General features: G+C 39.7%; 1 protein-coding gene across 1 annotated transcript; it reads right to left on the minus strand.

Annotated features, from left to right (window-relative positions):
- Positions 1 to 1255: 1255 nt before the first annotated feature.
- Positions 1256 to 27516, minus strand: LOC115134615 (G-protein coupled receptor 39-like). The gene is made up of 2 exons (XM_029668829.2): positions 26248 to 27516; positions 1256 to 2633 (listed from the first exon to the last, which is right to left on the minus strand). Exons 1-2 carry the CDS (start codon positions 27032 to 27034, stop codon positions 2131 to 2133), a joined length of 1290 nt encoding a protein of 429 aa, XP_029524689.1. The 5' UTR covers positions 27035 to 27516; the 3' UTR covers positions 1256 to 2130.
- Between the last annotated feature and the right edge of the window lie 452 nt (positions 27517 to 27968).

Consider the following 27968-nt stretch of genomic DNA (forward strand, 5'->3'; position numbering starts at 1 on the left):
AGTGACATCATGAACATTCTATTGAAATAGTTACTGTCATAGTGGAGTCTGTAAAAAAAATGCTAGCTAGCTAAACAATGAACCATAATCCCAGCATGAATCTGCAGGTAACTAACCAACCAGGTTAAATGATAGCTAGCTATCTAACATTAGGCTATAACTAGCAATGCAAATGGCTCTGAGATAAGAATAATATTACTACACAGATCATACGCGTAACGTTAGCTAGCGAGCCAGTCAGCTAACGTTAGCTAGCTAGTTAACAGTACGCTTTAACTTAAAATGAAACAACTTTCTGAAAAAAAATTGAAATATGTAATATCTGAAAATGTTTGCTAGCTAGACTATCTTACCCATTTACATGTGTGGACGCTTCTCCCCATCTGTCTCCGATGCCATGGTTGCCCTTAGTTTGAAGATGTAATCCGGAAACAGGTGTTTTATACAACAGGCTTCTATGTGTTCTATTTTCGACTCCCTCTGCATATTTGCAATCAAACGCCAAAATTTTCTCCATCTCCTTAGCTATCATACTCCAATTCCACTGATTTCAAAACTCATGGCTAGCGGGAAGGTTCTTGACTTTTTCTGAAACTTGTAATTTAACAATTGTATTCGTATTTACAGATGGCATAAAAGTTTGTTATTAAGGCACACAGAAGTTCACATGTTCCAGAAGGCATTTCTGCCCAAAAACGCATTTTGATAAAAAATAAATAAAAATGGTTTTACATTCAAATGGCTCTACTGTGAAGTAATGACATATGCCTAGTTTCCTGAAATGAATCACAATTTGAATTCAGCGAATCATCAGTCATTTGTGTCAGTTTGTTTGCACTTGTAAATTGGTCAGCTGTTTGAACCATTGAAGGGTGTTCTGCTCTTCTTGAGTAGATGAGTGACCTTTTCCTCCCTCCATGTCTGAGTCTTCTTGGCTTAAATTGAAGATGTGGCAAACAGGAGTCACAATTTATTTTGCTACCAACCTCAGCAATTTTACCATCCAGGTTGTCGATACCAGGTGGTTTGTCCTTATTTATAGATAGGAAGAAAAAAAATCCCCCTCTTCCACACCCAAATTGTGGAACTCAAAACTACAGTTTTCATCTTTCATTATTTGGTCCATTATGCATGAATATGAAGGCTCAGCATTTGTTGTTTGCATGTCATGCCTATGTTTCCAAATCTTTTTTTTTTAAAGTTCTAACTGGTAGGTTTTATACTCAAGCTACCTCAATGAAGTATGGAGCCGAGTTTGCTATTTTGCCTAGAATTTCATTTTAAGTTCTCCAGAGCTTTTTACTATCATTCTTTACATCATTTATCTTTGTTCCATAGTATAGTTTATTCGTCTTTCGGTTTAGTTATGTGATTTCTCAATTTATTGTATGTTTGCCAGTCTGCTGTGTTGTCAGACTTATTTGCTATTCCCTTTGCCTCATCCCCCTCAGACATACAGTTTTTCATTGAATCATCTAGCCATGGGGATTTATCAGTTCTAACAGTGTTTCTTGATGGGCGCCTATCATTAACTGGAAGACGTAGTTTCATAAATGCTTCAAGTGCAAATTCAGGATGTTCCTCATTACACTCATCAGACGAACAAATATTTTTCACATCTTCGATGTCATTGCAAAATGATAATTTATACACAATTTTAGGCCCAGGCTTTGGAACTCTGGTTGGTTGATTGATAACATGAACCCGATTGCAGATGGTTGAAAGCATAGTGATAACACACTGGAAATTCAACTAACTTTTGACTGTCTTTGGAGTGGATGAATAAAGGTTGCAATCTCATTGATCAACGTCTCAACCAAATATTACCCAATTATCCACGTTGAAATGACGTGGTTTGCCCTCTGTCTTGAACTGTGGATAACAAAATTAGGCTGTAATGATGAGAGTATAAAACTATTGACTGTAAAAATGCGCTGTTTTGTCGATTTGTACAGTTTGTGTCATATTGGCAGGTTGGATTAATTTGCATACAGGGAGGGAACCAGGGAATCTGGTCACAATACGGACTAAATGTTATTACCATGTGTCGAAGCAACACATCTCAATCAGATAGTGATCGGATCATCTCGTTCGGATTTGAATCATCTTCAAAGCACCGAATGCGTCCCCTTATATTTCAGTCTCATCAGGCTCATTTCCCTTTCGCACCGAAATCGAGAGTGATTCATCGGTTGTGGGAAGGGCCTCCTCAGGGCTGGGAGCTGGAGTGTCCTTAGGAATATGTAAGGTAGTGAACGTAGGCATCTTGAACTCCATGCTCTGAGTCTGAGTAGACCTGCCGCCATGACCACAACGCAGCGACTTTAGCAGGGGCCGCAACGAGCGGGTCGAGTTTTCCTCTGAGCTCCTCAGAGTCCGTTTGTTGACATGCTCAATGGTGAGGTGGCAGCGCAGCACCTGGACAAAGACCTGTTGGAATTGGCTGGAGGAGAGGTTGTACAGGAAGGGGTTGAGCACGGAGCTGAGGTAAAAGAAGGTGTCGGCCACAGGGTGCAGCGCCACATAGCTGCGGAAGTAGGGCATGGTCCAGCTGGACTTGGGCACGGCGGCGGTCATCAGGCGACGCACCTGGTTGGGAAGCCAGCAGACGGCGAGGGAGCCCACTATTAAACCTGAGAAAAGAGGGATGGAGACAGGGAGTGAGAGAGGGGGAAGAAGAGAGAGGGAGAGTAAAGTAATTAAGAATAGGGAAGTAGACTAATGAATAATGCTAATAAATGTCAGTGCATGGAGGTCTGTGCTGGTGTACAAAAAACAGACAGTTAGTTCTAAGGGGATTGCGTTGATTTCAAATTACATTTCAATAATTTAGTTGTATTTATATTCATATTGGCATACTACTAAATGGTCCACTGATTATGAATTGAGGGCTTGAAATGCTGTGAAACCCGAAAATAAATGATGAGCTACATAAATATTTTATTCAGCCCTGTGTCACAGTGAAGTGGAGTTGAGAGAAGAAGAGGTGCATTATAAGTCGACAGTGAGTAGTCCATTAGAGAGGGTAATTACACATTCTTACTGACTCCTTGATTGTTTTAGTGAATCTCAAGACTACAACAGTACCCATTCTAATGGTAAAAATTATACAACATATAAAGAAAAAACATCAACGGGGAAATGTCTTTTTATCCAATTTATGTTTTCATTCATGGGGGTGTTATTTGATGTGTAACAATTATTTTAAAAGAAAACCTCAGAATAAAGGCAACTGCTGAAAAACATTGTTTGAACATTATCCTTGCCAAAATAAATAAAATGGGGTTTTAATAAGAATGAAAAAAAAAAAAACATTAATTGAGTGTATAAGTTCTCTGTGATGATGAGGTTCAGGTTCTAGAAACATTCCTCCCTGGCTAATGTTGCATGTACTCTTTGGGGAAAACACTGATGAATAGGTTATGCTCTGCATGAAAAAGTGATAGAATAACTCCCGCACACACAGTTACCTATCTTCGTAATTGATTTTTTTAGTGTTTAAATTAAATAAGTATTAAACATACTGTAGTCTAACTATTTTTAGGTGTTACAATACATGTTTAACACTGTTTAATTAACTAACACTTTTTAAGTGTTGAAATAATTTAAACTGTTTAGTTTGCTTACCAACATGTACATGAAGTTGTTGATTCTAGACATACATATCTGCACTGTTCTTATTTCCAGTACATACTATGCTGCTTATCTAAAAATTCACATGCAAATTGGCTTATACATCTTTTTTTTTGTGCAGACTTGAATGCAGGTTGATCTTGCAGAATTCTTCCGAAGTGTGAATGCACCATGAGGCAAAGTCATACAGTAGCAAGTGTCAGGAATGGGTCTCAGAAAACACAAGACAGAGAAACTTTAAATGTGAAATGTACAGTATGCTATGTATGACTGGAAAGTAGGCTTAGATTATATGTCATGTGTATGCTATAGCAGGTGCATAAACCATGAAGCATGATCTCAGCACATATTTATCATATGCTTTAAGCCTCATGCTAAAGTAGACTAAGCTGACAGTAAAGTATGTGGAGATTTAAACTCCACCCCTTGGTGGTAGTGAGATTGGACTCTTATAGCTAAGCTATTCTATCTAGAATGTTTTGGTAAAGATGAAATGTGAAGTTAGTTGTCTAAAATTGGATTTGAGTCAAATCTAGACCTTGCCTCTTAACTTGGTACGCCCAGAGAATTGCCCTAAAGGCGGTTACGCCCACTTCTGACCCGAGGGTATAAGACTGCAGCCGAGGTCTAAAAACTCAACGAACCCAAAACTCAACCCAAGATTGAAGACAAAGAAATATTTTTCTACCCATGCTACTGATGAGTAGCTGTGTCTAAGCGAGTGAATTCAAGCCAGACCACCTAACCTCCACTATTCATCGAATCGTGGTATCTACACTGTTTCATTCCTATGCTGTGAGCCCTGAGCTACAGAGCTGTCTGTCTTCAGAAGAGCCTTCCCGGAGCAAGGGTGAGGAATCAGACCAAAAGGACACTGACATTGTGAGGACGACCAGAGAGTTGCGCCGGAGAAGTGCGTCATTGAGAAGCCTAAACGGCCCACGCGGAGCTTCCCATCTAAGACCTCCCACACGTAATTGCATCATTATATTCTGACCCATAAGAGCGGCAGTTTGGGGCAAGGCTAGGGTTAAAATAAGCGTAGCTGACAAATGCACCCAAATGTATATTTCTCTCGTGTACTTTCTCTTTTTCTCTCTCTTTTAAATCCCCATTTTGGGTAACACGCGCCATAGTGTGTCGGCCCGTTATACTAAGTTCTAATCAATAGCCTAGAATGTGTTTTGTGTATATGTATCTTTATATTAGCTTTCTAGTAAATAAATACTCAACTAAGATTGGTGTGGTACGAACTCATTGGTGAGACCCGGGTCCGTGCAGATTCTCGGATTATGCGACGTTCAGAATGAGACTGTAGAGGAAACTGATTAATTAGCGACTGTTGTAAAATCGATATTCTGATATTCTTTTAGTTAATTTGGGAAATAGAAACTCAATAAAACTAATTTTCCCATGGTGCCCCAGGTTAATAATTGCTTGATTCAGTTAATCACGCAATTAGAAACCTTTAATGAGCAACAGTCGTCACATTAGCTAATACAACGCCACGACAGCGGGAACATACGAATATCAAAACTTTCAAAGCAGGATTTGCTTATTTCATCAAAAAGACTCCAATGGTGTTAGAAACTTTCTTACATTTTGAATATACACATTATTAATGAATGGATATGAATGCTGTTATGAGTCCTAATGTAAGACAGTTTTGTCAAAATGTGTCAAGTTTTTCAGTGTGTACGGCTGTGCATTAATATTTAAGAGATATCTCGACATTATTATAACAAACATTATGTTACATTATATCCAAGGGTTTTGTGGTAATTTGACGATCAATAATAGATCTGGCTATTTGTTTTCCGCAGACCAAGTTGTTCTTGTGGAAGTTGGCCTTTACTTCATAATTTAAAATTAGCTTTATAATCCTGAGAAGTGTTTTTTCATTCCTCTCATTCAACTGTCATGTGGTTTGAGCCATATAATTTTTACAGACAACTAATGAAATTAGAGAACAATGCCTGAACTGGAACGAGTCTAATCTGCTCATAAAAGCCACTACTTGATTTATACTTTCCCTCCTAGTCAACACACAACATGCAGACAGCTACCAAATGCCATTAGTGGCCACCCTTCCAACAATGCAGCAAAAGGACAAATGGGGCTGGAATTAAAACACTGTATACACTGCTCCTGTGCTTTATTCCTACACATACACACATTACTCATCATACATATGGGACTGGAGCTTGGCATAAGACCCAGTGAAACTGCTGGAGGTGGGTTTTGGGACATGGAAATGCACCACTCTGTGGTGCATGTTTGATGGAACATAATTATTCATTTATTTGATTGTGGCGACATCTATGAAGTCTGAAAATGACTTAACCCCCTTTGTGTGGAATATTTGTTTTTGTTAGTTCTGCACAGGCTATGAAATACCAAGGCCACCTATTCAGAACAACATGGCTCTGCCAGTGCCTAGTCCAGGTGTTGGCACACTATTGTCAAACAGAGCCCCTTGGATGTCAACACTGGTTCTCCCTGACAGGTTTACCATTCTTGTAGAATCGATTAAGTCTATCCTTAACTAATACCATGTCCAAATGTTGAGCAGAGAACCATGAAGACAATTCCCGACAGCTATCTGCTCCAAATTCCCGGGGAGGAGATCGATTCGAGTTTGGTTCTTCCTATCCCAAGGCTTCCTCATTCTAGTGGCCAGTCACCTGGAAAATTGGCATTGGGCCAGCATGGATTGGTGCAGTAAAACCATAATAGAATTAAACTGTAAAACATTAAAATGTTATAGCTTCCGTAATGGTAGTTGTCAATGACTGTTGATTGATGTTTTATTTTTATGTATTTTTGTGTTGTGGGTCTTTGGTTGAATACAGTGTCTAGTATCTGTCTTATGCCATAACAATATAACACATAATGCCAAAAACACACACACATACACCTCAAAACATTTGTAGTAAGATTTGGTTGTCAAGGCACACAAAAGGTACACACATGGTGCACATCTACACACACATGCACACGCAGGAACACACACACACACACACACACACACACACACACACACACACACACACACACACACACACACACACACACACACACACACACACACACACACACACACACACACACACACATCCTCCCCCCACACACTGTACACCACCACCATTCACCATTATCATCCTTTAAAAGCGAGTACTTGGCGAAACACACACTCATATTCTGGCTCAGGGTCTGTTTTTTCTTCGGCTATCCTGCTGGGCACTCCTGCTGCCTCACACTGCATATGAAAGAACAGTCTAGACAGCCTGGTCCCCTGACACACACACAGGCATGCACAGGGTTGGGGAGAAACGGATTACATGTAAGTAACTGATTTGCTAAAATATTGTAATCCAATTACAGACACTTTTTAAAAACTAAATGATTACTTCTAGGATTACTTTTAAATTCAGATTTTTTTTCTTCTCTCTCAATGACATTTAAATCAGCATAAAAAAGGTGCAAGTTTAAGTTTGTTCAACCAGTGTGTTTTATATATACACTAGATGACTGATAGGGAGGTGCTGTGTTGAAGCCACAATGCCTCCATCTTAGCAAACCCCCATCAGTGTAAAAAATATTTTGGAAGCTATAGAAATGCATTTATTGATGTCTACATTTGTTTTAGCCAAGCGCAACATTCAGCGTGTAACTTAGCTAGAAAGTTGTGTTAGCATCGAGTAATTGTTCTGGCCCCCTCCCAGTAAGAGGGAGTGGTGAGCTCTACAGCAGCTCAATCGCTGATTGAAAACTGTTTTTCTGTCCCTCCCAAAAGAGAGAATTTGTAGATAACTGGCCTGCTGAGGAGTGACAGACTCCATCGAAGCTGGAGGGGTGTTCTCATCTTATCTATCAACATATATATGGGTCTAACTCCTATATGGGTCTAGCTCAACAATAATATAGGGTGCAGGCCAGGCAGCAGGCAGTTAGCCAGTCTGCCAGCTTAGTGGAGCCTGCCACTAGCACAGTCAATGTAGTCAGCTCAGCTTTCCCCATTGAGACCGTGTCTAAGCCTCGATCTAGGTCGGCAAAACTAAACATGGCGGTGTTCGACCTTAACAATCACACTGGAATAAAGACCTCCTCCTTTCCTGTCATTATTGAAAGAGATTGTGACAATATATCACGTCTCAAAATAGGACTACTGAATGTTAGATCCCTCACTTCCAAGGCAGTGAGTCAAATCAAATCAAATCAAATCAAATTTTATTTGTCACATACACATGGTTAGCAGATGTTAATGCGAGTGTAGCGAAATGCTTCTAGTTCCGACAATGCAGTGATAACCAACAAGTAATCTAACTAACAATTCTAAAACTACTGTCTTATACACAGTGTAAGGGGATAAAGAATATGTACATAAGGATATATGAATGAGTGATGGTACAGAGCAGCATACAGTAGATGGTATCGAGTACAGTATATACATATGAGATGAGTATGTAGACAAAGTAAACAAAGTGGCATAGTTAAAGTGGCTAGTGATACATGTATTACATAAGGATGCAGTCGATGATGTAGAGTACAGTATATACGTATGCATATGAGATGAATAATGTAGGGTAAGTAACATTATATAAGGTAGCATTGTTTAAAGTGGCTAGTGATATATTTACATCATTTCCCATCAATTCCCATTATTAAAGTGGCTGGAGTTGGGTCAGTGTCAATGACAGTGTGTTGGCAGCAGCCACTCAATGTTAGTGGTGGCTGTTTAACAGTCTGATGGCCTTGAGATAGAAGCTGTTTTTCAGTCTCTCGGTCCCAGCTTTGATGCACCTGTACTGACCTCGCCTTCTGGATGATAGCAGGGTGAACAGGCAGTGGTTCGGGTGGTTGATGTCCTTGATGATCTTTATGGCCTTCCTGTAACATCGGGTGGTGTAGGTGTCCTGGAGGGCAGGTAGTTTGCCCCGGTGATGCGTTGTGCAGACCTCACTACCCTCTGGAGAGCCTTACGGTTGAGGGCGGAGCAGTTGCCGTACCAGGCGGTGATACAGCCCGCCAGGATGCTCTCGATTGTGCATCTGTAGAAGTTTGTGAGTGCTTTTGGTGACAAGCCGAATTTCTTCAGCCTCCTGAGGTTGAAGAGGCGCTGCTGCGCCTTCTTCACAACGCTGTCAGTGTGAGTGGACCAATTCAGTTTGTCTGTGATGTGTATGCCGAGTCAATGAATTAATCACTGATCATAACCTGATGAGATTGGCCTGTCTTGGTTCAAGCCTGATTTATTTACTGTGTTAATTGAGGCCTCCCCTCCTGGTTACACTAGTGACCATATCCCACAAAGGCGGAAGTATAACATTTACGACAGTAATTTTTTTATGGACAGTTTTCGTCTTTTGAGCTTCTAGTCATAAAATCTATGCAGCCTACTCAATTACTTTTTATATCTACTGTTCAGAGGCCTCCTGGGCCCTATACAGCATTCCTCCCTTCTTCATAGACCTTGTAGTCATTTTGGTGACTTCAATATTCACATGGATAGTCCACAGACCAACTCCAAAAGTTTTGGAACCATCATCAATTCAGTGGGTTTTGTCCAACATCTACTGTAGTTTTGTCCTGTGGAATAAATATTGTGTATTTCAACGTTTTTCTCATAATCCTGGACTGTCGGATCACAAATAACAAATAATCCAACCAAGAATTATCAAAAGCTGGGACAACCCAATTCTTGACAACCTAAAGATTCCAAGATGCCCTCTTAGACTCCCTCCACCTACCCAAGGACGTCCACGTACAAAAATCAGTTAACCACCTAACCAAGGATCCAAATGAAACCTTGCGTAATACCCTAGATGCAGTCACACCTCTAAAAACAAAAACATATGTCACAAGAGATTAGCTCCCTGGTATATAGAAAATAACCGAGCGCTGAGGCATGCTTCCAGAAAATACAAAAAAATATTGAAAAATTACCTGTAGCCAGCTAAAAAATAGAAAAAATAGATGTAATGTCTGCTTCCAACTCACACTCTCAAACACGTAGATCCCCTGAACGCAGCTCACTTTCCAACCCACTTTCCAACTCACACTCATACACACTCATACATAGATCTCCTGAATGCAGCTCACTCTCCAGATCCCAATCAACTGAATTCTGATCACCTGTTCACACACCTGTATGTCATTATCACACACTATTTAGTTCAGTTCTTTGCACCCCATCATTGTGAGTTATTGTTTGTTTTGTGACACACTTCTATTTAAGAGCGCTGGTTTCCCCATAATATAATCTTCCCTGTGTATGATAGTTTTTGCCTATTCCCTGCCTGTACCTTAGCCTATCAGATTTCCTGTTATCAACCTATTGCCTAATCTCCCGGATGACGTTACTAGCCTTTCCCTGCCTGTACTGTGGCTTTGTTCTGTATGACCTTCTGCCTGCCCCTGGACCCAGCTACCTGCCCCCTGTGGTCCTTTACAATATACACCTGCTGCGCCCTGCGCTTGAAACCAGCTCTCGGTCTCCCATCGTGTTCATTACACTAGCTTGATAAGACAGTAAGACAGTACCGTGCAATATCAACTGCTACTCGATCAGTCTACTTATTCAACTTAATAAAACTTAATAAAATCAATAAAACATTTATTTTTGATACTGTCGCAAAGCTAACTAAAAAGCTGCATCCCCCAAGATAGGATGGCCTTCACTTCAGCAGTGATGAATTCATTAATTTCTTTGACGAAAAGTTCATGATTATTAGAAAGTTATGGACTCCTCTTTGAATCTGCATATGAATCCAAAACTGAGTTTTGTCCTGAGTCTGCACAGAACTGCCAGGATCTAGAATCAATGGAGACACTCAAGTTTTTAAATCCTGTATCTCTCGACACATTCATGAAAATAGTCATGGCCTCTAAACCTTCCAGCTGCCTACAGCGTGATTGACCCTATTCCAACTAAGCTACTGAAAGAGCTACTTCCTGTACCCTCCTATGTTGACGATAATAAACGGCTCCCCATCCTCCATATGTGTACTAAATTTGGCAGTAATAAAGCCTCTACTGAAAAAGCCAAACATTGTCCCGGAATGTATTAAAAAACCCTAGCGCAGCAACTCACTGCCTTCCTGAAGACAAATCATGTATATGAAATGCTCCAGTCTGGTTTTAGACCCCATCATAATACTGAAACTGCTCTCACGAAGGTGATAAATTACCTTTTAATGGCTTCAGACCAAGGCTCTGCACCTGTGCTCGTAATCCTAGACCTTAGTGCCGCTATTGACACCATTGATCACTTTATTCTTTTGGAGAGATTGAGAACCCTAATTGGTCTACGAGGACAAGTTCTTGCCTGGTTTTGATCTTATCTGTCAGAAAGATATCAGTTTGTCTCTGTGGATGGTTTGTCCTCTGACAAATCAATTGTAAGTTTTGTTGTTCCTCAAGATTCCGTTTTAATTAACACCACTATTGTTTTCTCTATATATTATGCCTCTTGGTGATGTCATTCGGAAACACAAGGTCAATTTCCACTGCTATGCGGACAACACACAGCTGTATATTTTGATGAGATATGGTGAAGCCCCAAAATTGCCTGCCCTGGAAGCCTGTGTTCAAACATAAGGAAGTGGATGGCGACAAATGTTTTGCTTGCAAACTCGGACAAAACAGATATGCTAGAACTGTTCCTACTGGGTGGCTTCTTCTAAAGTGTCTTAAAGGGAGAGTAATCTAAAAGTAAAGTAATCAGATTACGTTACTGAGTTTGGATAATCCAAAAATTATGTTACTGATTACAATGTTGGACAAGTAACTAGTAACTGTGAGGGATTACATTTAGAAAGTAACCTGCCCAACCCTGCACACCAGAGGAGGGTGGTGGGAGGAGCTATAGGAGGACAGGCTCATTGTAATGATTGGAATGGAATAAATGGAATGGAGTCAAACGTGGTTTCATGCCATTCCAGGCATTACAATGAGTCCATCCTCCTACAGCTCCTCCCAACAGCCCCCTCTGCTGCACACACAGGCACACACACACACGACACCACAGAGCCCCGTAAATATGGACAATATGCCAAGCTACTAATTAGAAAGCAATTAAAGCTGATTATTCAACCAATTCATTCCATGTCTCTTCTGTAATTGGAATCTCTGATTGAGCCTTTTGTTTCTATTGTGTGGCCAGACATCGCTCTGTGGTTGTTACGTACCGCAAACAAGTTATAAAACCTGTAAGCAAATGTGAGGTGTAGAGATGCATGCAAATAACGGTTTGTGTTTAGGCCCTAAAGTTTGTAAGTGCTTGAGTATCACAGTGTAATAAAAAGCATAATATGATCTAAAACAGCAAACTCACTGTGTGTGTGTGTGTGTGTGTGTGTGTGTGTGTGTGTGTGTGTGTGTGTGTGTGTGTGTGTGTGTGTGTGTGTGTGTGTGTGTGTGTGTGTGTGTGTGTGTGTGTGTGTGTGTGTGTGTGTGTGTGTGTGTGTGTGTGAGTGTGTATGTGTGCGAGTGTGTATGTGCGTGCGTGCGTGTGTGTGTGAGTGTGTATGTGTGCATGCCTGCCTGTGTGGGGAAGATAATATGTCTTCATTATATCTAAGTCCATGGATCCAGTAGGGACACTTATAAGCCTGGGAAAATCTCCAGTCTTTTTCAAATCTGTCAGTCACAAATATACTGGCTGCCCTAGCTACCGAGTGTGAGCAAATTAATTTGCTAGCTAGTAGAATATCCTCTGTCGTTAAACCACTCGAGCAACTTCATTCATTCCGAAGAGGATATTAGTGATATTGCGCTGATCTTTGAAGAGATTTTCTCACACAACTGTTTGTTTTGATTGACCATCACTTTTTGTTCTCTCTATGTTGCATCTTTTCTCCAGATTTACTCAAGCAATGATACTGGACTGCAACGCCCAGAGGCAAACAGAGTTTCTACATTTGCTTTGGCCATGTCCAAAATCTGTCTTGCCTACTACTTACTAAAACGGCATACTGTGCTGTGTAGTAATCGTGATACATATTTTTTAGAATGTAATGCTTAGCAGAAAAACGAATACAGCTAGCAACAAATATCAACATGCTACGGTCATCCATACTGATCATTTGTATCTAGTGTGCGATTGAATTGATTCCCGCCATTCGTTTGTTTTGAGAACCCTTCCCCCTCTCTGATTATCAGCTGTTTTCAAACATATGTGGGTCTGGAAAGATGATTCTCTTATTTTATAGTGTGCAGCGAATTTTACTTGATGAATAGCCGAAATGAGTATGACATCCTGGCATTTAAAGCATACTACATTTTTCAAATTTCACGCTACAAAACGTTCTATATTTTTGCATACCCAAAATGCCTACTATTCAGAACGAAAGTACTGGTATTTGGACACGGCCTGTGTGATTTCTTCGGAAGAATCACTAGGCATTGGAACATTTCAGAATCGGATCTGAAAAGACTGGTAGTGTCATGTCATAAAAGGTGTCATACCACATTAAAGTGTTTTTGATTCAGTTTACAACTGGCATAGTAGGCAGGATGTGATTACATAAAAGGTATAATGACAATACTGTCTCATTACAATGCCACAAAGCTGTTTTGTCAAGTTGCCTCAAGTGGTGCAGCTATATAAAGAAGGGGTACCGGTAAGTATCTGTGTCATAGGACCACCAATCACGGCTACTGGCACTGGCACTGACACCTAACTACCTCACACCTCCAAATGAACAGAGAGGAGTAATGGCTCTGTATTAATCATGCTAATGCTGTAGAGGGAACCTGGGCCCTGGCTTCCATTGGTTTTACCCTGATTAAAACAGGAGGCCCATAACAATGCTTTATGGAAAACAATGACTGCGGGTTGCTGCAGTCCAGAGCAAAAAGAAGAATGCCTCCCTTGCTCCATCCATTCATCTCTCAATATGACTCATGCTGGTCCTCAAGGCATTTTACAGCTGAGTGGCAATAAGGAACAGATTCTTATTTCCAGGTCATTTCACAGTCACAGCCTGAAGGAGAATGGGATGTCAGGAGCGAGAGAAGGAAAGAAATAAAGAGTGGATAAAAGTTGTTTGTAAGTTTACGGACATCTTGCTAGACGCTTCTGATATGCCAACTGGGAAGCTAAAGGCATACAACACACCTTTTGTCTGTTTAAAGCTTTGACTTCCAGAAGTGCTCTGGTAGGTATGATAAATCTCAACTATAAAGCTTTAGGACTAATTGAACATGCCAACAGAAAAATGAGCAAACACTGCTCAATGCTAAAAGCTACTAACACCATGATGCAGAAAATGCAGACTATGTTACCTGTTGCCTGGAGCTGTGGCCATCTGCCTCTCTTGACCATATTGATGTGTTTAGTCTCTAGTATTTACTCCTTCATATCTGACTAGACGAGATTGATATTCTCAAAGATCTACCCACAAAGGAAAAGACTTGAATCATCTCTAGGAAAAACACAGCAGGTATACAGGACCCTCCGTTAAAAGAGAATATTAACATATAAGTGTATGTGTCGCCTTTAATAACAAGTAATACTTTTTTTTCTCAAAAAGGTCGGGGTCAAGATTATTGACACCCCATATGTCAATACTTTTCGATTCCTTACAATGGCCCTGATAACGGCCCTGAGCGTTTTTCTCAAATGAGTTGGAGAACACATTGGGAGGGATTTTAGACCATTCCTCCATACAGAATCCTTCCAGATCCGTGATATCCTTTGTCTGCGCTTATGGACTGCCCTCTTCAATTCAAACCACAGGTTTTGAGTGGGTTTCAAGTCCGGATACTGAGAGGGCCAATTATCAACTTCTTTGTGAATTTTGATTTGTGCTTGGAGTTATTGTTTTGCTGGAATAACCAGTTATTCTGCAACCAAGTTTCAGCTTCCTGGCAGAGGTAGGGTTGCAAAGGAAGGTTACAGTATATTACTGGAAATTGTATACATTTATAAGTAAACTACGAGAATGTTGGTAACTTTCAAGGAATATATGGAATTTTATTAGAGGATATCTAGTGACCTTTTTAGGTACTTCAGAATTTCACTGGTGTCTGTAATTATCTCTGGCCCTCTGTGTGACCTTATCACACGTACAATATATATAGTACCAGTCAAAAGTTTGGACACACCTACTCATTCAAGGGTTTTTCTTTATTTTTTACTATTTTCTACATTGTAGAATAATAGTGAAGACATCAAAAGTATCAAATAACACATATGGAATCATGTAGTAACCCAAAAATGGTTAAACAAATGTTATATTTGAGATTCTTCAAAGTAGCCACCCTTTTCCTTGACAGTCCATCATTACTCCATCAACGACAGTCCATCATTACTCCATCAACGACAGTCCATCATTACTCCATCAACGACAGTCCATCATTACTCCATCAACGACAGTCCATCATTACTCCATCAACGACAGTCCATCATTACTCCATCAACGACAGTCCATCATTACTCCATCAACGACAGTCCATCATTACTTTAAGAAATGAAGGTCAGTCAATCCGGATGAATTTTTTAAATTAATTTATTTAGCCTTTATTTAACCAGGAAGGGCTCATTGAGATTTTAAATATATTTTTCAAGAGTTTCCTGGCCAAGATAGGCAGCACCAAGTCATTACACAATTACAATTATTCTTATTTATCTTCTCGCTCTTTTGCACCCCAGTATCTCTACTTGCACATCATCATCTGCACATCTATCACTCCAGTGTTAATGCTAAATCGTAATTATTTTGCCTCTATGGCCTATTTATTGCTTTTACCTCCCTACTCTCCTACATTTGCACACACTGTACATAGATTTGTTCTATTGTGTTATTGACTGTACGTTTGTTTATGTGCAACTTTGTGTTGTTGTTTTTGTCGCACTGCTTTGCTTTATCTTGGCCAGGTCGCAGTTGTAAATGAGAACTTATTCTCAACTGGCCTACCTGGTTAAATAAAGTTTAAATAAAATAAATAAAAATAAACAGACAGACAACGTGAAAAACTACAAGTAATCTAGTAAAAACCATAGAAATCACAGGGAGCATAACGAAATACAACAAATTAAAAACATTGTCCGGTCAAGGAATCAGCCTCAAAATCCTTCATCAATGATTTTAAAACATCAATCGGGACAAGTTCATCCAGTTTAAAACTATTTTGTAAGGCTTCCAAGCTGATGGCACAGAGTACATAAAAGCCCTTTTACCAAATTCAGTTTGGACATTTGAAACAGTTAGCAGGATAAAGTCCTGCGAACAAAGACAATACCCATCACATTTGTGAAGAATAAAAATGCCCAAATAAAATGGTAATAAACCAAATATGGCTTTGTAAATTAAATTATATCAGTGACAGCCTACGAGTGAGCCAACCCTGGTATATAAAGTGCAGTGGTGCGTAAGGGTTTTGCAGTTTAAAATAAATCTCAATGATCCATGGTAAAAGGTGTCAATTGATCTCAAACACTGAGCGGAAACGTTCATATATAAAATATCACAATAGTCTACAATAGGTATAAATGTACCTAATTCTAGCCTCATTTTGGCTTCAAAAGAAAAACAGGCCTTATTTTTCAAAAACAGACCTCAAGTGCAGTTGCAAGAACCATTAAGTTCAATGATGAAACTAGCTCTCATGAGGACCACCACAGGAAAGGAAGACCCAGAGTTACTTCTGCTGCAGAGGATAAGTTCATTAGAGTCACCAGCTTCAGAAATCGCTGCCCAAATAAATGCTTCACAGAGTTCAGGTAACAGACACATCTCAACATCAACTGTTCAGAGGAGACGGCGTGAATCAGGCCTTCATGGTCAAATTGCTGCAAAGAAACCACTACTAAAGGGTGTGCAAAGCTGTCATCAAGGCAAAGGGTGCTTTAGAGATTCTCAAATATGAAATAAGTTTTGATTTGTTTAACACTTTTTTTGTGTTATTTCATAGTTTTGATGTCTTCTCTATTATTCTACAATGTAGAAAATAGTAAAAAATAAAGAAAATCCCTTGAATGAGTAGATGTCCAAACTTTTTACTGGTACCGTAAATCGAAACACAATAATGTTGTAGTAAAGACCCCTGCAAACTAATATCTACACATTTAGTTTTGGGAAAATGATTTGCCTAAGAAACGTTGCCATGATATTCCGTTACCAAAAACCCACATATCTTTAAAAATATCTGAAAGTGACTAGGCAACAAGATAGATAATACTTGTACTGTACTGTACATATCTACTTCCCTGTACTATACTCTACTCTAAGATTTGGTCTTGTGGTCTTGTTTGGGGGCTGAACTCATTCAAATAATTGCCAATGTGTTGAACAATACTCAAATATGCCAAAGAAGGATATTGCATATTTCTACCTTAGTGTACCTATTCAGGATACATCACCATGAAGAGAATGACATTCATATGCATAATTATGCATTTCTGTATAATACAGATCAGGGACCCATGATGCTATTCCATTATCTTAATTCTGTTAGCGGATGTTAATCCACTTTGCCTACTGTAGTTCAATAACCAAAATAAATGTTTTCTAACTTAAGGTGTCATGTCATCGCTGACACCTCATTCTTTTTATCGTAATTCTGTTACCAAATTTGCATCTGCACAGTTCTTCCAGTACATGTGTTTTTGTGACATTTTCTGTGTAAATTGTTCAAGGTAGACCTTGTACATAGTTGGTATGGTTTGTTAAACTTTGAAATCATTGGGTTGTTGTTTAGCATACATTTAAATGGAAAAATCTGAGTCAACGTGTAATTTTGTTACTATAAAAAGAATAATATTGAAGCCACCAACTGAGATAAAGGAATCAAACCAACCACTCTGTATGCCTATGCCTCAAAGCACTTACAGCTTTCACCACTCCACATCTCTATTCGACCAGTGTGAGATAATACACAGAAAGAGAATGTTCACATCAGGGCAAGTCTAAAGGCGGCAAAACAAAATGTATATTCGTTTCAGATAAGCAAGCTGCCTGTGACTGACAAAAAATATCTAAAGCAATTAACCTTGTGTCCTAGCTGTGATTTGTGGGCAACTTAACAAGGTGGCACACTGCTTTTAATTACTCTCCAAAGTCACAGTCGGCTCGAGATTAAAAGTTATTTTGGAGGTAAAGTGGCACAGTGACAGGGGCGTGACTCGCCCTTTCAGAGATAATTGACAACGGTAATCACCACAGCCGGGGTTTTTTCAGTGAGCTCGTCGAATAACCACTTACAGATACATTTTGACTACTCTCACCATCTGAGCTCTTATATAGGCCTTGCCTATACAGTACACTGAGTGTACAAAACATTAAGAACAGCTGCTCTTTCAATGACATAGACTGACCAGGTGAAAGCTATGATCCCTTATTGATGTCACTTGTTAAATCCACTTCAATCAGTGTAGATTAAGGGAAGGCAAGACAAAATATTTCAGCAACTCAATATTAGGAAGGTGTTCTTAAAGTTTTGTACACTCAGTGTATACTGTAGGTTCACTACTATCATCCCAAAGGCATTTAACCATATTGGACCAGTAGTAAGCAAGTTTGCCTACGAGATGGGAGAACTGCATTCGAAACCTGCATGCACTTTTACCATTCACTACAATATTGTCATGTCAGCTTGATTAACTTTAGTTTAAATCCTAGCAGAGAAATATACTATGATACACAATGCTAAAACATATTTAAATGTGTAAGTCTCCTGTAGAAGGACGTCGCTTTGAGTTATATAAAAAAAAATCTACGCAAGCACAAAGTTGGCCCTAAACTCAATAACACTCGATAACACGGAGGAAAATGGTGCAATGCATCTCTGAATATATTGCTGCTGAACTTCCTGTCTCTCAATATTAAGCAGTTATGAATTTTATAGTAGCTGAGAGTGATATGATAATTATATGATGCTGAGGTGAGCGAGGAAAAGCCAGGTGAAGTAGATTGATTAAAATAAGCCGGAGGCAATTGGCACCCATTTTTTTTTTTACCCATGGCCATCATTTGCACTGAGGGTCTGTGTAGTGGCTCTTGTAATATTCCAATTGCTTAATATTGCTTAGTTGCACTTAAGCTTAAATCCAATTGAATTTCAGCAAAACTTGTTGGATTCATTATCTTTCTAATTAGCTATGCATCATTTGATTGTTTTGTGCTTTGATTCATGGGGAAGAAAGGTACAGATTAAGGCTATTGTAGGCCTATGTGCCACCCATTTAAAGTTAAACAAATGACTATATACTGTTATCAACTAATATACAGTACATAGGGCTGTATATATGCCTACATCTTAGTGAAGTGGGCCTAGGAAAAGGCACCAATAAAGACCTACTGATAACATTCACACAAATACATAAGCCTACACATGCATAGACAATTTATATTTTTTCAATTGAAGTTTATTATAGGGAGTTTATTATATCTATTATATCTTCTGGTTAAATGCAGTCGAGATTGACTAATGTACTATGTTAGTTTATAGGAGCAGAGTAAAGCAAGTCCCTCAACCGCTCAACACAAAACACAGTGATACAGCACAAAAACAGCATTCTGAATGATTGATCAGTTTACAACGTAAGAGACAAGGATCAACATCTTTGCACAAGGCAAATTTACACGCAAAAAAAGTTCAACAAATTCTAGTAAAGAATACAAACTTGGAAGATTTTTTTTCCCATGCATGAGCTTGACAGAGTATATACAGTAAATAATTTAGCGTATCAGTGGAGAATACTAATGGAGAACTGTTTTGCTCCGGTGCTGTAAATCAAATATACTGAAAACACAACACACTCTAGGGGGAATACATGGTCATGACTTTGCAAATATGGCCTATGACTTTGTGTGTGTGTGTGTGTGTGTGTGTGTGTGTGTGTGTGTGTGTGTGTGTGTGTGTGTGTGTGTGTGTGTGTGTGTGTGTGTGTGTGTGTGTGTGTGTGTGTGTGTGTGTGTGTGTGTGTGTGTGTGTGTGTGTGTGTGTGTGTGTGTGTGTGTGTGCGTGTGTGTGTGTGTATTTTTACAGTTTTCTTGCTATTTAAGAGTTAGGCAAACATTAACTCCATTAACCATTTACAACATATAGCCAGGTAAAGAAACAATGGGACAGAAACAGTGATCTTCCATGCATTAATTTCAAGATATGGAACTATATGACTGAACTACAGTATCACTGTAAAAACTTGCTGAAAAGTGGCATAAAATCCTTTTCTAATTTGGCTAAGTGGGGTTTTGCATATTCTCAAACAAACGTCACACATAGCTGTGATTTGCCTGCTGTTCTCTCTCAAGTGGGGGACATTAGTCTGATTGAGTATCTGTTGTAATCTGAATGAGAACAACTGTTCATCTCTGATCTCCACTTGAAAGAATAGTTGTGCTTTTCGAACAATCTCAGAATTCATCAGCCCTAACAAACACTAAGGTTTTGTTCAAAGATTAGATTTCCTGTGAAGTTGATCAGACAGCAATTAATGCAACATACTATTAGGCAACAATAATATTGTATACTACTGTAATTTAATTTATACTCATAAAATACCATTCTCTTAAAAGTGAAGCAGTACAATTAGACCTGCTAGATTAATCCAAAGTAAACATGTCCAATCTAAGACGACTCCAAAAAACATATTTTACCAGGACTACACCGAACTCATTGACAAAGTTAGTTGTGTCAAAAAAGCATGACGAATGTACAGATCATCACTTAAAATAGGTTCCAGGTCATTTCTCCCCCCATGTCCATCCAACATACTCGTCAGGAGTATGAGTCCAAGAATTTGCCAGAGAGTCAGAGGGGCGATTTGCTTAAGGGACAAGGCTGGGGGCAAAGGCAGTGACCCACGGTAAGAGAGGAAGAAGACAAAGGGGCATCATAAAACTGAGGTACCATGCAGGGGAATTCACTGGCCTCCTCATCACAGCTACAGTATCTGTGGACTGGCCTCCGGTCTGGTGAGAGAGCTCTTCAACGTCAACACCCTGATGAACTGCACAGCTAGTCATAAATTCTACAGCGAGAGCACTGCACTGGCTTCCATCGAAGATGTAGCAGGTTTGGATGGATATTTGGATTTGTAATTCATAGTTAGCTGCTATGACTTTTAAGGCAATAGCAGATTGCGAGAATATTCTTACTCATCCTTTTCATTATTTGCTAATTATATATTAAAATGTATAACAATCAGTTTGACTGTAAAAACAAGAAATGTATCATTATGTAAATACATTTGTATGAAATAGTTGATAGATATAGTTTAGTATAAATAATGCTTTCAGGGATATCATTATTAATACCTAGGGATGCAAAAGGGATGACAAGTTTGGTAAGAAAAAAGCCTAAATAATGAAAACAATGTCTTAATTCTTTCTGCCACCAGTTCGGCCCCAAAACATTTACAACAAAGATTATATTGACATAGTAAAATAAAGTTGTGGAAAGTTGATGAGTTATATTTAGGATCATGTTTTACAGCCTTGTGATTATTATTTATTATTACTAATAATATATTATTTTATATATTTGACATCTTATGGAAACTTCATGTAGTGCATCCAAATTCCGATATATTTGCCTATTAACTTATGATTGGTTTATTATACTTAGAATAAATTAAAGCTGGTGTCAATTTTATATTGTCACCCTTGTCTGTGTAGTAACTTACTGATAAGCAATATTATCTCTACTAACACCGATAATATACTGAAGAAAAATATAAACACAACATGTAAAGTGTTGGTCCCATTTTTTCAAGAGCTGAAATAAAAGATCCCAGAAATTACCCATATGCAAAAAAAAGCTTATTTCTCTCAAATGTTGTGCATACATCTATCCACCTGACAGGTGTGGCATATAAAGAAGCTGATTAAACAGCATGATCATTACAGAGGTGCACCTTTTGCTGGGGACAGTAAAAAGCCACTCTAAAATGTGCAGTTTTGTCCCACAACACATTGCCACAGATGTCTCAAGTTTTGAGGGAGCATGCAATTGGCATGCTGACTGCAGGAATGTCCACCAAAGCTGTTGCCAGAGAATTTAATGGTAATTTCTTTACCATAAGATGCATCCAACGTTGTTTTATAGAATTTGGCAGTACGTCCAACTGGCCTCAAAACCGCAGACCATCAATGCCCAGGATCTCCTGCGGGATCATCTGAGACCAGCCATCCGGACAGCTGATGAAACTGGGTTTGCACAATCAAAGAATTTCTTCACAAACTGTCAGAAACTGTCTCATGGAAGCCCATCTGGGTGCTCGTAGTCCTCACCAGGGTCTGCAGTTCGGCGTTGTAACCGACTTCAGTGAGCAAATGCTCACCTTCGATGGCCACTGGCATACTGGAGATGTGTGCTCTTCACGAATGAATCCCGGTTTCAACTATACTGGGCAGATGGCAGACAGCGTGTATGGTGTTGTGTGGGCGAGCGGTTTGCTGATGTCAAAGTTGTGAACAGAGTGCCCTATGGTGGTGGTGGGGGGGTTATGGTAAGGGCAGGCATAAGCAATGGACAACGAACACAATTACATTTTATTGATGGCAATGTGAATGCACAGAGATGTTTCAGCATGAAAATGCATGGCCCCATGTCGCAAGGATCCGTACACAATTCCTGGAATCTGAAAATGTCCCAGTTCTTCCATGGCCTGCATACTCACCAAACATGTTTGGTGAGTATGTTTGGGATGCTCTGGATTGACATGTACGACAGCGTATTCCAGTTCCTGCCAATATCCAGCAACTTCGCACAGCCATTGATGAGGAGTGGGACAACATTCCACAGGCCACAATCAACAGCTTGATCAACGCATTGGAGATGTTATTCGCTGCATGAGGCAAATGCTGGTCACACCAGATACGGACTGGTTTTCTGATCTCTACGTCTCTCCTTTTTTAAGGTATCTGTGACCAACAGATGCATATCTGTATTCACAGTCGTGTGAAATCCATACATTAGGGCCTGATGAATTTATATCAATTGACTGATTTCCTTATATGAACTGTAACTAATTTTTGATCAGTGTCGTAAGATACTCGTAAGAAAGCCCCATCCTGTTTCAAAAGGTCATTATCAATAAAAAAGTCACAATAGCATTCAATTTGGCTGCTGGGGGGCAAGGAGACCACCAACTCCATTAAAACCATTGACAACTATGTGCCATTTTCAAGGGATGGTTAAATAAATCGCATAACTATTTGGTTTTAATATCATCACCTCTTGAAGAGAATAGTCAGAAGTACACATTCCCAATTGAAAAATAAAAATAGTATAATAATAATAAAATATACTATTATATATTGCATAATGCATGTGATATGTGCACATATGAATGATCTTGGGGGAAGCTGCTAATAAATGTATATTTTTTGCTGAATTTTTCCCAAAATGGCACAAGTTTAGGATAAGGTTTCAAAAGAGGATGCAACTCTTAAAACCAATGTGCTACTGTACATCAATGTGTCTGTCTTGTGTTAATACAGTAAAAGCACAAGTGTTTGATACGACAGCATCTTGTTACAGGGCTAGAAATGGTAGCATTGCACCCTCTACTTAAATCAGCAGGCTGGTTGCATTAGTTATTCTCTCACATTAGCCTAGTTCGTGAGAAACACTGTTGTAGACTGGCTGAGGAATTCTTCCTTCCCCAACTTACTGGGAGGCTGATAAATTACTGAAGCTACTGGCTAAATTGCAATCAAGCTAATGGAACATTATGTAGTCGAGCCCTTTCTAATGAAAAGAGGGAGCAGATGGTACAAATCCTGACAGGTAAATCATCCCACACAATTAAGACTAGATGAGACAATGAGGGTTTTATGAACACCCCATAGCAAATTTGGGCGGAAGCCCAGACTAGAATTTTACCCAAGACCAGCAACCATCGACCAGGGACTGTTTTTACAGTTTTTCCCAAAATGGCACTTACTCCATGACACTGTTTATTTATTTTGACCATAGACTGGTACATAAGCTAACTACATTCTGAGTGGAATACAAACTCAAGGATACTGTTGCAATACTAGCTGCTGAATACAACCGTACCACTCTGAAAACAAATGCACGGTGAGACCTGTCACTTGTCAAGAGGCAGCAGACCAGCTAGGCACTGAAATCTATACCTTGCAATCAGTTGAAACACAGCTCTTCAGGCACCACTCAATGAGCTGTTAAACCTTCAAGTAGTGATCACTGGGCTAGTAGTGGAATGGAAGCCGAGATGGCACCACCAATTGTGGAGATTGCTGTCGCCTGAAAGGGCTGTGATGGGATTTAGGAATGGAGAAGCCTTAAGATAAACAGGTACAAGGTAACAAAAGAGAATACTAATTTCTAATGTGAATTACAATGATGATTTAGCATGGCTGGTTTACAAGCTTACACAATATGGTTAGCTTGGATGCTACTGCAAGCATAGGCTACATTTGATTTCTTAGAATATTGGACATCCTGCAAACAGATTTAGTTGATTAATTTATAATAGATAAGTGGACAAATATGTCGACACACCGTAACGCAAAATATGCAGGGATATGTTTTCTGCATTTTAAATATTAATATTTCCACTCTGAATGGGTCGAATAGGTGGTTGAGAAGAGTAGAGAGCAGTTATGAGGAGATATGAGGTTAACAATTCTCTGTCTACATTATCAAGTGCCAAATTGAAGTAAATCTGCCCATTTTCATTTAGATTACACAGCAAGTACCCCCATAGAGAACTACTGAACCTGTAATTTCATTCATTATGTTCACATTGGCTTCCGATTCCGTTCGCCATGCGATAATATTTGCTGTTGGGATAAACTATTGCCTGGAAACCCTGTAACCAATTTAGAGCAAACAGTTTACATTTAAGTACATGCTGATTTGACTGCACGTAGCCGCACATGTTAATCCTATAGACATTGTTAACCTCTACGGGATCGGTGTCCTTTAAAATGGTATAAAGAATATGCATATCCTTGCTTCAGGTTCTGAGCTACAGGCAGTTAGATTTGGATATGTCATTTTAGGTGAAAATTGAAAAAAAAGGTTGAATCCGTAATAAGAGGTTGGATTTACAGGCCTCCCATTCTAGACAAATGTCTCGGGTCTTTGTGAACAAATGTATACAAGGCTACCTGCTACCAATACCCGAGTACTTTACAACAATTCAACACAAGGAAATACAATAATACAGTCCAGAAAAAATTAAGAAATAACTTTGAATACTAAATGTTGTGTAGTATTTACAGTGCATTCGGAAATAATTCAGATCCCTTGACTTTTTCCACATTTGTTATGTTATGTCTTATTTGTTATGTCTTTTTCCACATTTTGTTACAAAGCAAAAACACGTTTTTAGAATTTTTTGCAAATGGATTAAACCCTAAAAAACTGAAATACCTTATTTACAGAAGTATTCAGACCCTTTGCTATGAGACTCGAAATTGAGCTCAGGTGCATCCTGCTTCCATTGATCATCATTGTTATGTTTCTACAACTTGATTGGAGTCCACCTGTGGTAAATTCAATTGATTGGACATGATTTTGGAAAGGCTCACACCTGCCTATATAAGGTCTCACAGTTGACAGTGCATGTCAGGACAAAAATCAAGCCATGAGGTCGAAGGAGCAAAGTACATAGAAGTCCTTTATGAAAACTTGCTCCAGAGCGCTCAGGACCTCAGACTGGGGCAAAGGTTCAACAGGACAACAACCCTAAGCACACAGCCAAGACAATGCAGGACTGGCTTCGGGACAAATCTCAATGTCCTGAAGTGGCCCAGCCAGATCCGGACTTGAACCCGATCCAACATCTCTGGAGAGACCTGAAAATAGTTGTGCAGCGACACTCCCCATCCAACCTGACAGAGCTTGAGAGGATCTGCAGAGAAAATGAGAGAAACTCCCCAAATACAGGTGTGCCAAGCTTGTAGCTTCATACCCGGGAACACTTGAGGTTGTAATTGCTGCTAAAGGTGCTTCAACGAAGTACTGAGTAAAGGGTCTGAATAGTTATGTAAATTTTATATTTCAGTTAGTTATTTTTATACATTTGCAAAAATGTCTAAAAACGTGTTTTTGCTTAGTCATTATGGGGTATTGTGTGTAGATTGATGAGGGGGAAAAAATATTTAATTAATATTTAAAGTTTAGGGGTCTGAATGCACTATATTTATTTCCACATGTGAAATCAATATAACATGACCAAAACAAAGAATGTTCTTTGTGTGAGTTCCCTTGAGATTATCTGTGGACGGTAATGGCACAGACCACCCCAAACAGAAGACGTGTGGGAAATCAATCATTTGAATGGTCATAACATTTCAAAATGGTTTGTTTCAACATGTGTCTTGTGGAGTCAATCAGAGGTTATGGCCCAGAGTGGTGTTTCCACTGTGAGGTAAACAAAGGTGAAGTCAGACAGACATATCTCAACAACTCCAGTTGGAATGCAATGGTGTTCACCCCCTTTGTAACACAAACATGCACACGCACACACACACATTGTGGTCACCAGCTGGCTTAACAAAATATATCAACATCCATTCCAAATTGCAATCGGCAGCTGGCTTAACAAAATGTATCAACATCCATTCCAAATTGCAATCGGTAACATTTTAGATATTTTGGGTAGAGTATATACTGTAAGTGTTAACATACCTAGAAAAAGTATGGTTTGCTTCTTGGCGGCTTTGACCCGGGCACTCTCGTGTTTTGGTGTGCCCTCTGCTCCGTTGACCCCTCCTCCCATGGGCCTCATGGTTTTCTGAAGGACCAGGATCATGCCCCGACACATGACCCCAACGCTGACCAGCACCACCATGTACACGATGAACGCCACAAAGATACTGGCCCTGTACACCCCCCACCTCTCCCTCAGGTTGGTGCAGAATGTCAGGTTCTGGACTGGCCCAACGTTTGGCTCTATGACGTGGCCCTCCATTCCCGTGGTGAACAGCAGCGGGATAGCCACGAACACAGACGTGACCCAGGCGAGAGCAATGAGGCCCCCTGTTCGCTCTCCTGCCAGGGCCTTAAAGCGGAATGGGTGGCAAATGGCCATGTAGCGTTCAAAGCTGAGTGTCGCCACATTCAAGATGGTGGCATAACTGCAGGCTTCGAACAGGAAATTGTAGATCTTGCAGGAAGCGTCACCCGAGGTGGAGGTGAAGGGGAACCATGTGGCGCTGTAGAGCTCCACGGGCATGCCTATGAGGAGGACCAGAAGGTCGGAGCACGCCAGGCTCACCAGGTGGTCCGTCACGTACTTCTGCATGTAGCCATTATGCTGCAGCACCTGCATCACCTGGATGGTGACTCCATTACCCACAATGCCTGTGAGCAGGATGAGGCTGTACAGGACGGTGAGGAAGATTTTAATGGCATAGTTGGGCTCCAGATCTTTCCAGTCTTTCTCCTTAGAAATCTCGGCCTCCCCCTCATTCATAGTAACGGATTTATCTGTTAGAGCTTCGATTTCCAAATATATACTTTTTTAAAAAAGCTTTTCAGATCAGCAGGGCAGAGTCTTTGTAATGAATTCCAAGAGGAAATCCAATCCAAACAGCCAGGGAGAAATGTATTTTTCAGAGATAAAATAAAAGATTTCAGACAACTTCGTCTAAAACTGTGATTGATTTAAGAGTAAATTATCCCACGTTTGTTGCGACACAACACATTTCTCACCATGGACCAATTGGTTGCCCAGATAAACTATATCACAGAAGAATATTAGGATCACATTAGCCATACCAGAAAGTTTCTTCCTCGTTTCAGGTTTTCCGAGAAACACCCCTGTGAATAAGCTCTCAAAGTGGCAGGACTTGAGTTTTGTAGGCAGCCATAGGTCATCCGTGCAGTTCTTCTTCCAGAAAGTGGATTTACATGGCTTGGACCATGCTTCAAGCTGCACTCTGACAGCAGGCACTGATCTCCTCCCTCCTACTAGTTAAACATTAAACTTCAGAGCAGGGGAGATAGATCACAGCCCTGTTCTGTTATCACTACTCAAGTCTAGTATGGCTCTACTTCAAGGTAAAGGGTGATTGTGTGTAGGCGGGACCAAGGGTTTCTACACATCTCTTTAGTCATACAGAGTTGTTCCTTACCCAAACATTATCACCTCCCATTTGGGTGAATACGCCTTAGCCTATATGTAGAGGAGACTACGGTCCAGAACAACTAAACTAAGGTCATGTCATTATTCTTAGGCTTATTTACATACATTTAAACTATACTGAAAAAATATATAAATGCAACATGCAACAACTTCAAAGATATTAATGAGTTACAGTTCATATATATTTAAATCAGTCAAATGAAATAAATTCATTAGGCTCTAATCTATGGATTTCACATGACTGGGGGAAATGGGATGGGCC

Source organism: Oncorhynchus nerka, linkage group LG1 (genome assembly GCF_034236695.1).
Source record: "Oncorhynchus nerka isolate Pitt River linkage group LG1, Oner_Uvic_2.0, whole genome shotgun sequence".
Classification (NCBI taxonomy): domain Eukaryota; kingdom Metazoa; phylum Chordata; class Actinopteri; order Salmoniformes; family Salmonidae; genus Oncorhynchus; species Oncorhynchus nerka.

What these genes read in the sequence shown, in the direction of transcription:
- LOC115134615 (XM_029668829.2), bottom strand. Translation starts at nt 27,034, where the DNA reads ATGAATGAGGGGGAGGCCGAGATTTCTAAGGAGAAAGACTGGAAAGAT. An exon ending in GCAAACCATACTTTTTCTAG is followed by an intron (nt 2,634 to 26,247) that starts GTATGTTAACAC and finishes CTCTTTTCTCAG; the next exon opens with GTTTAATAGTGGGCTCCCTC.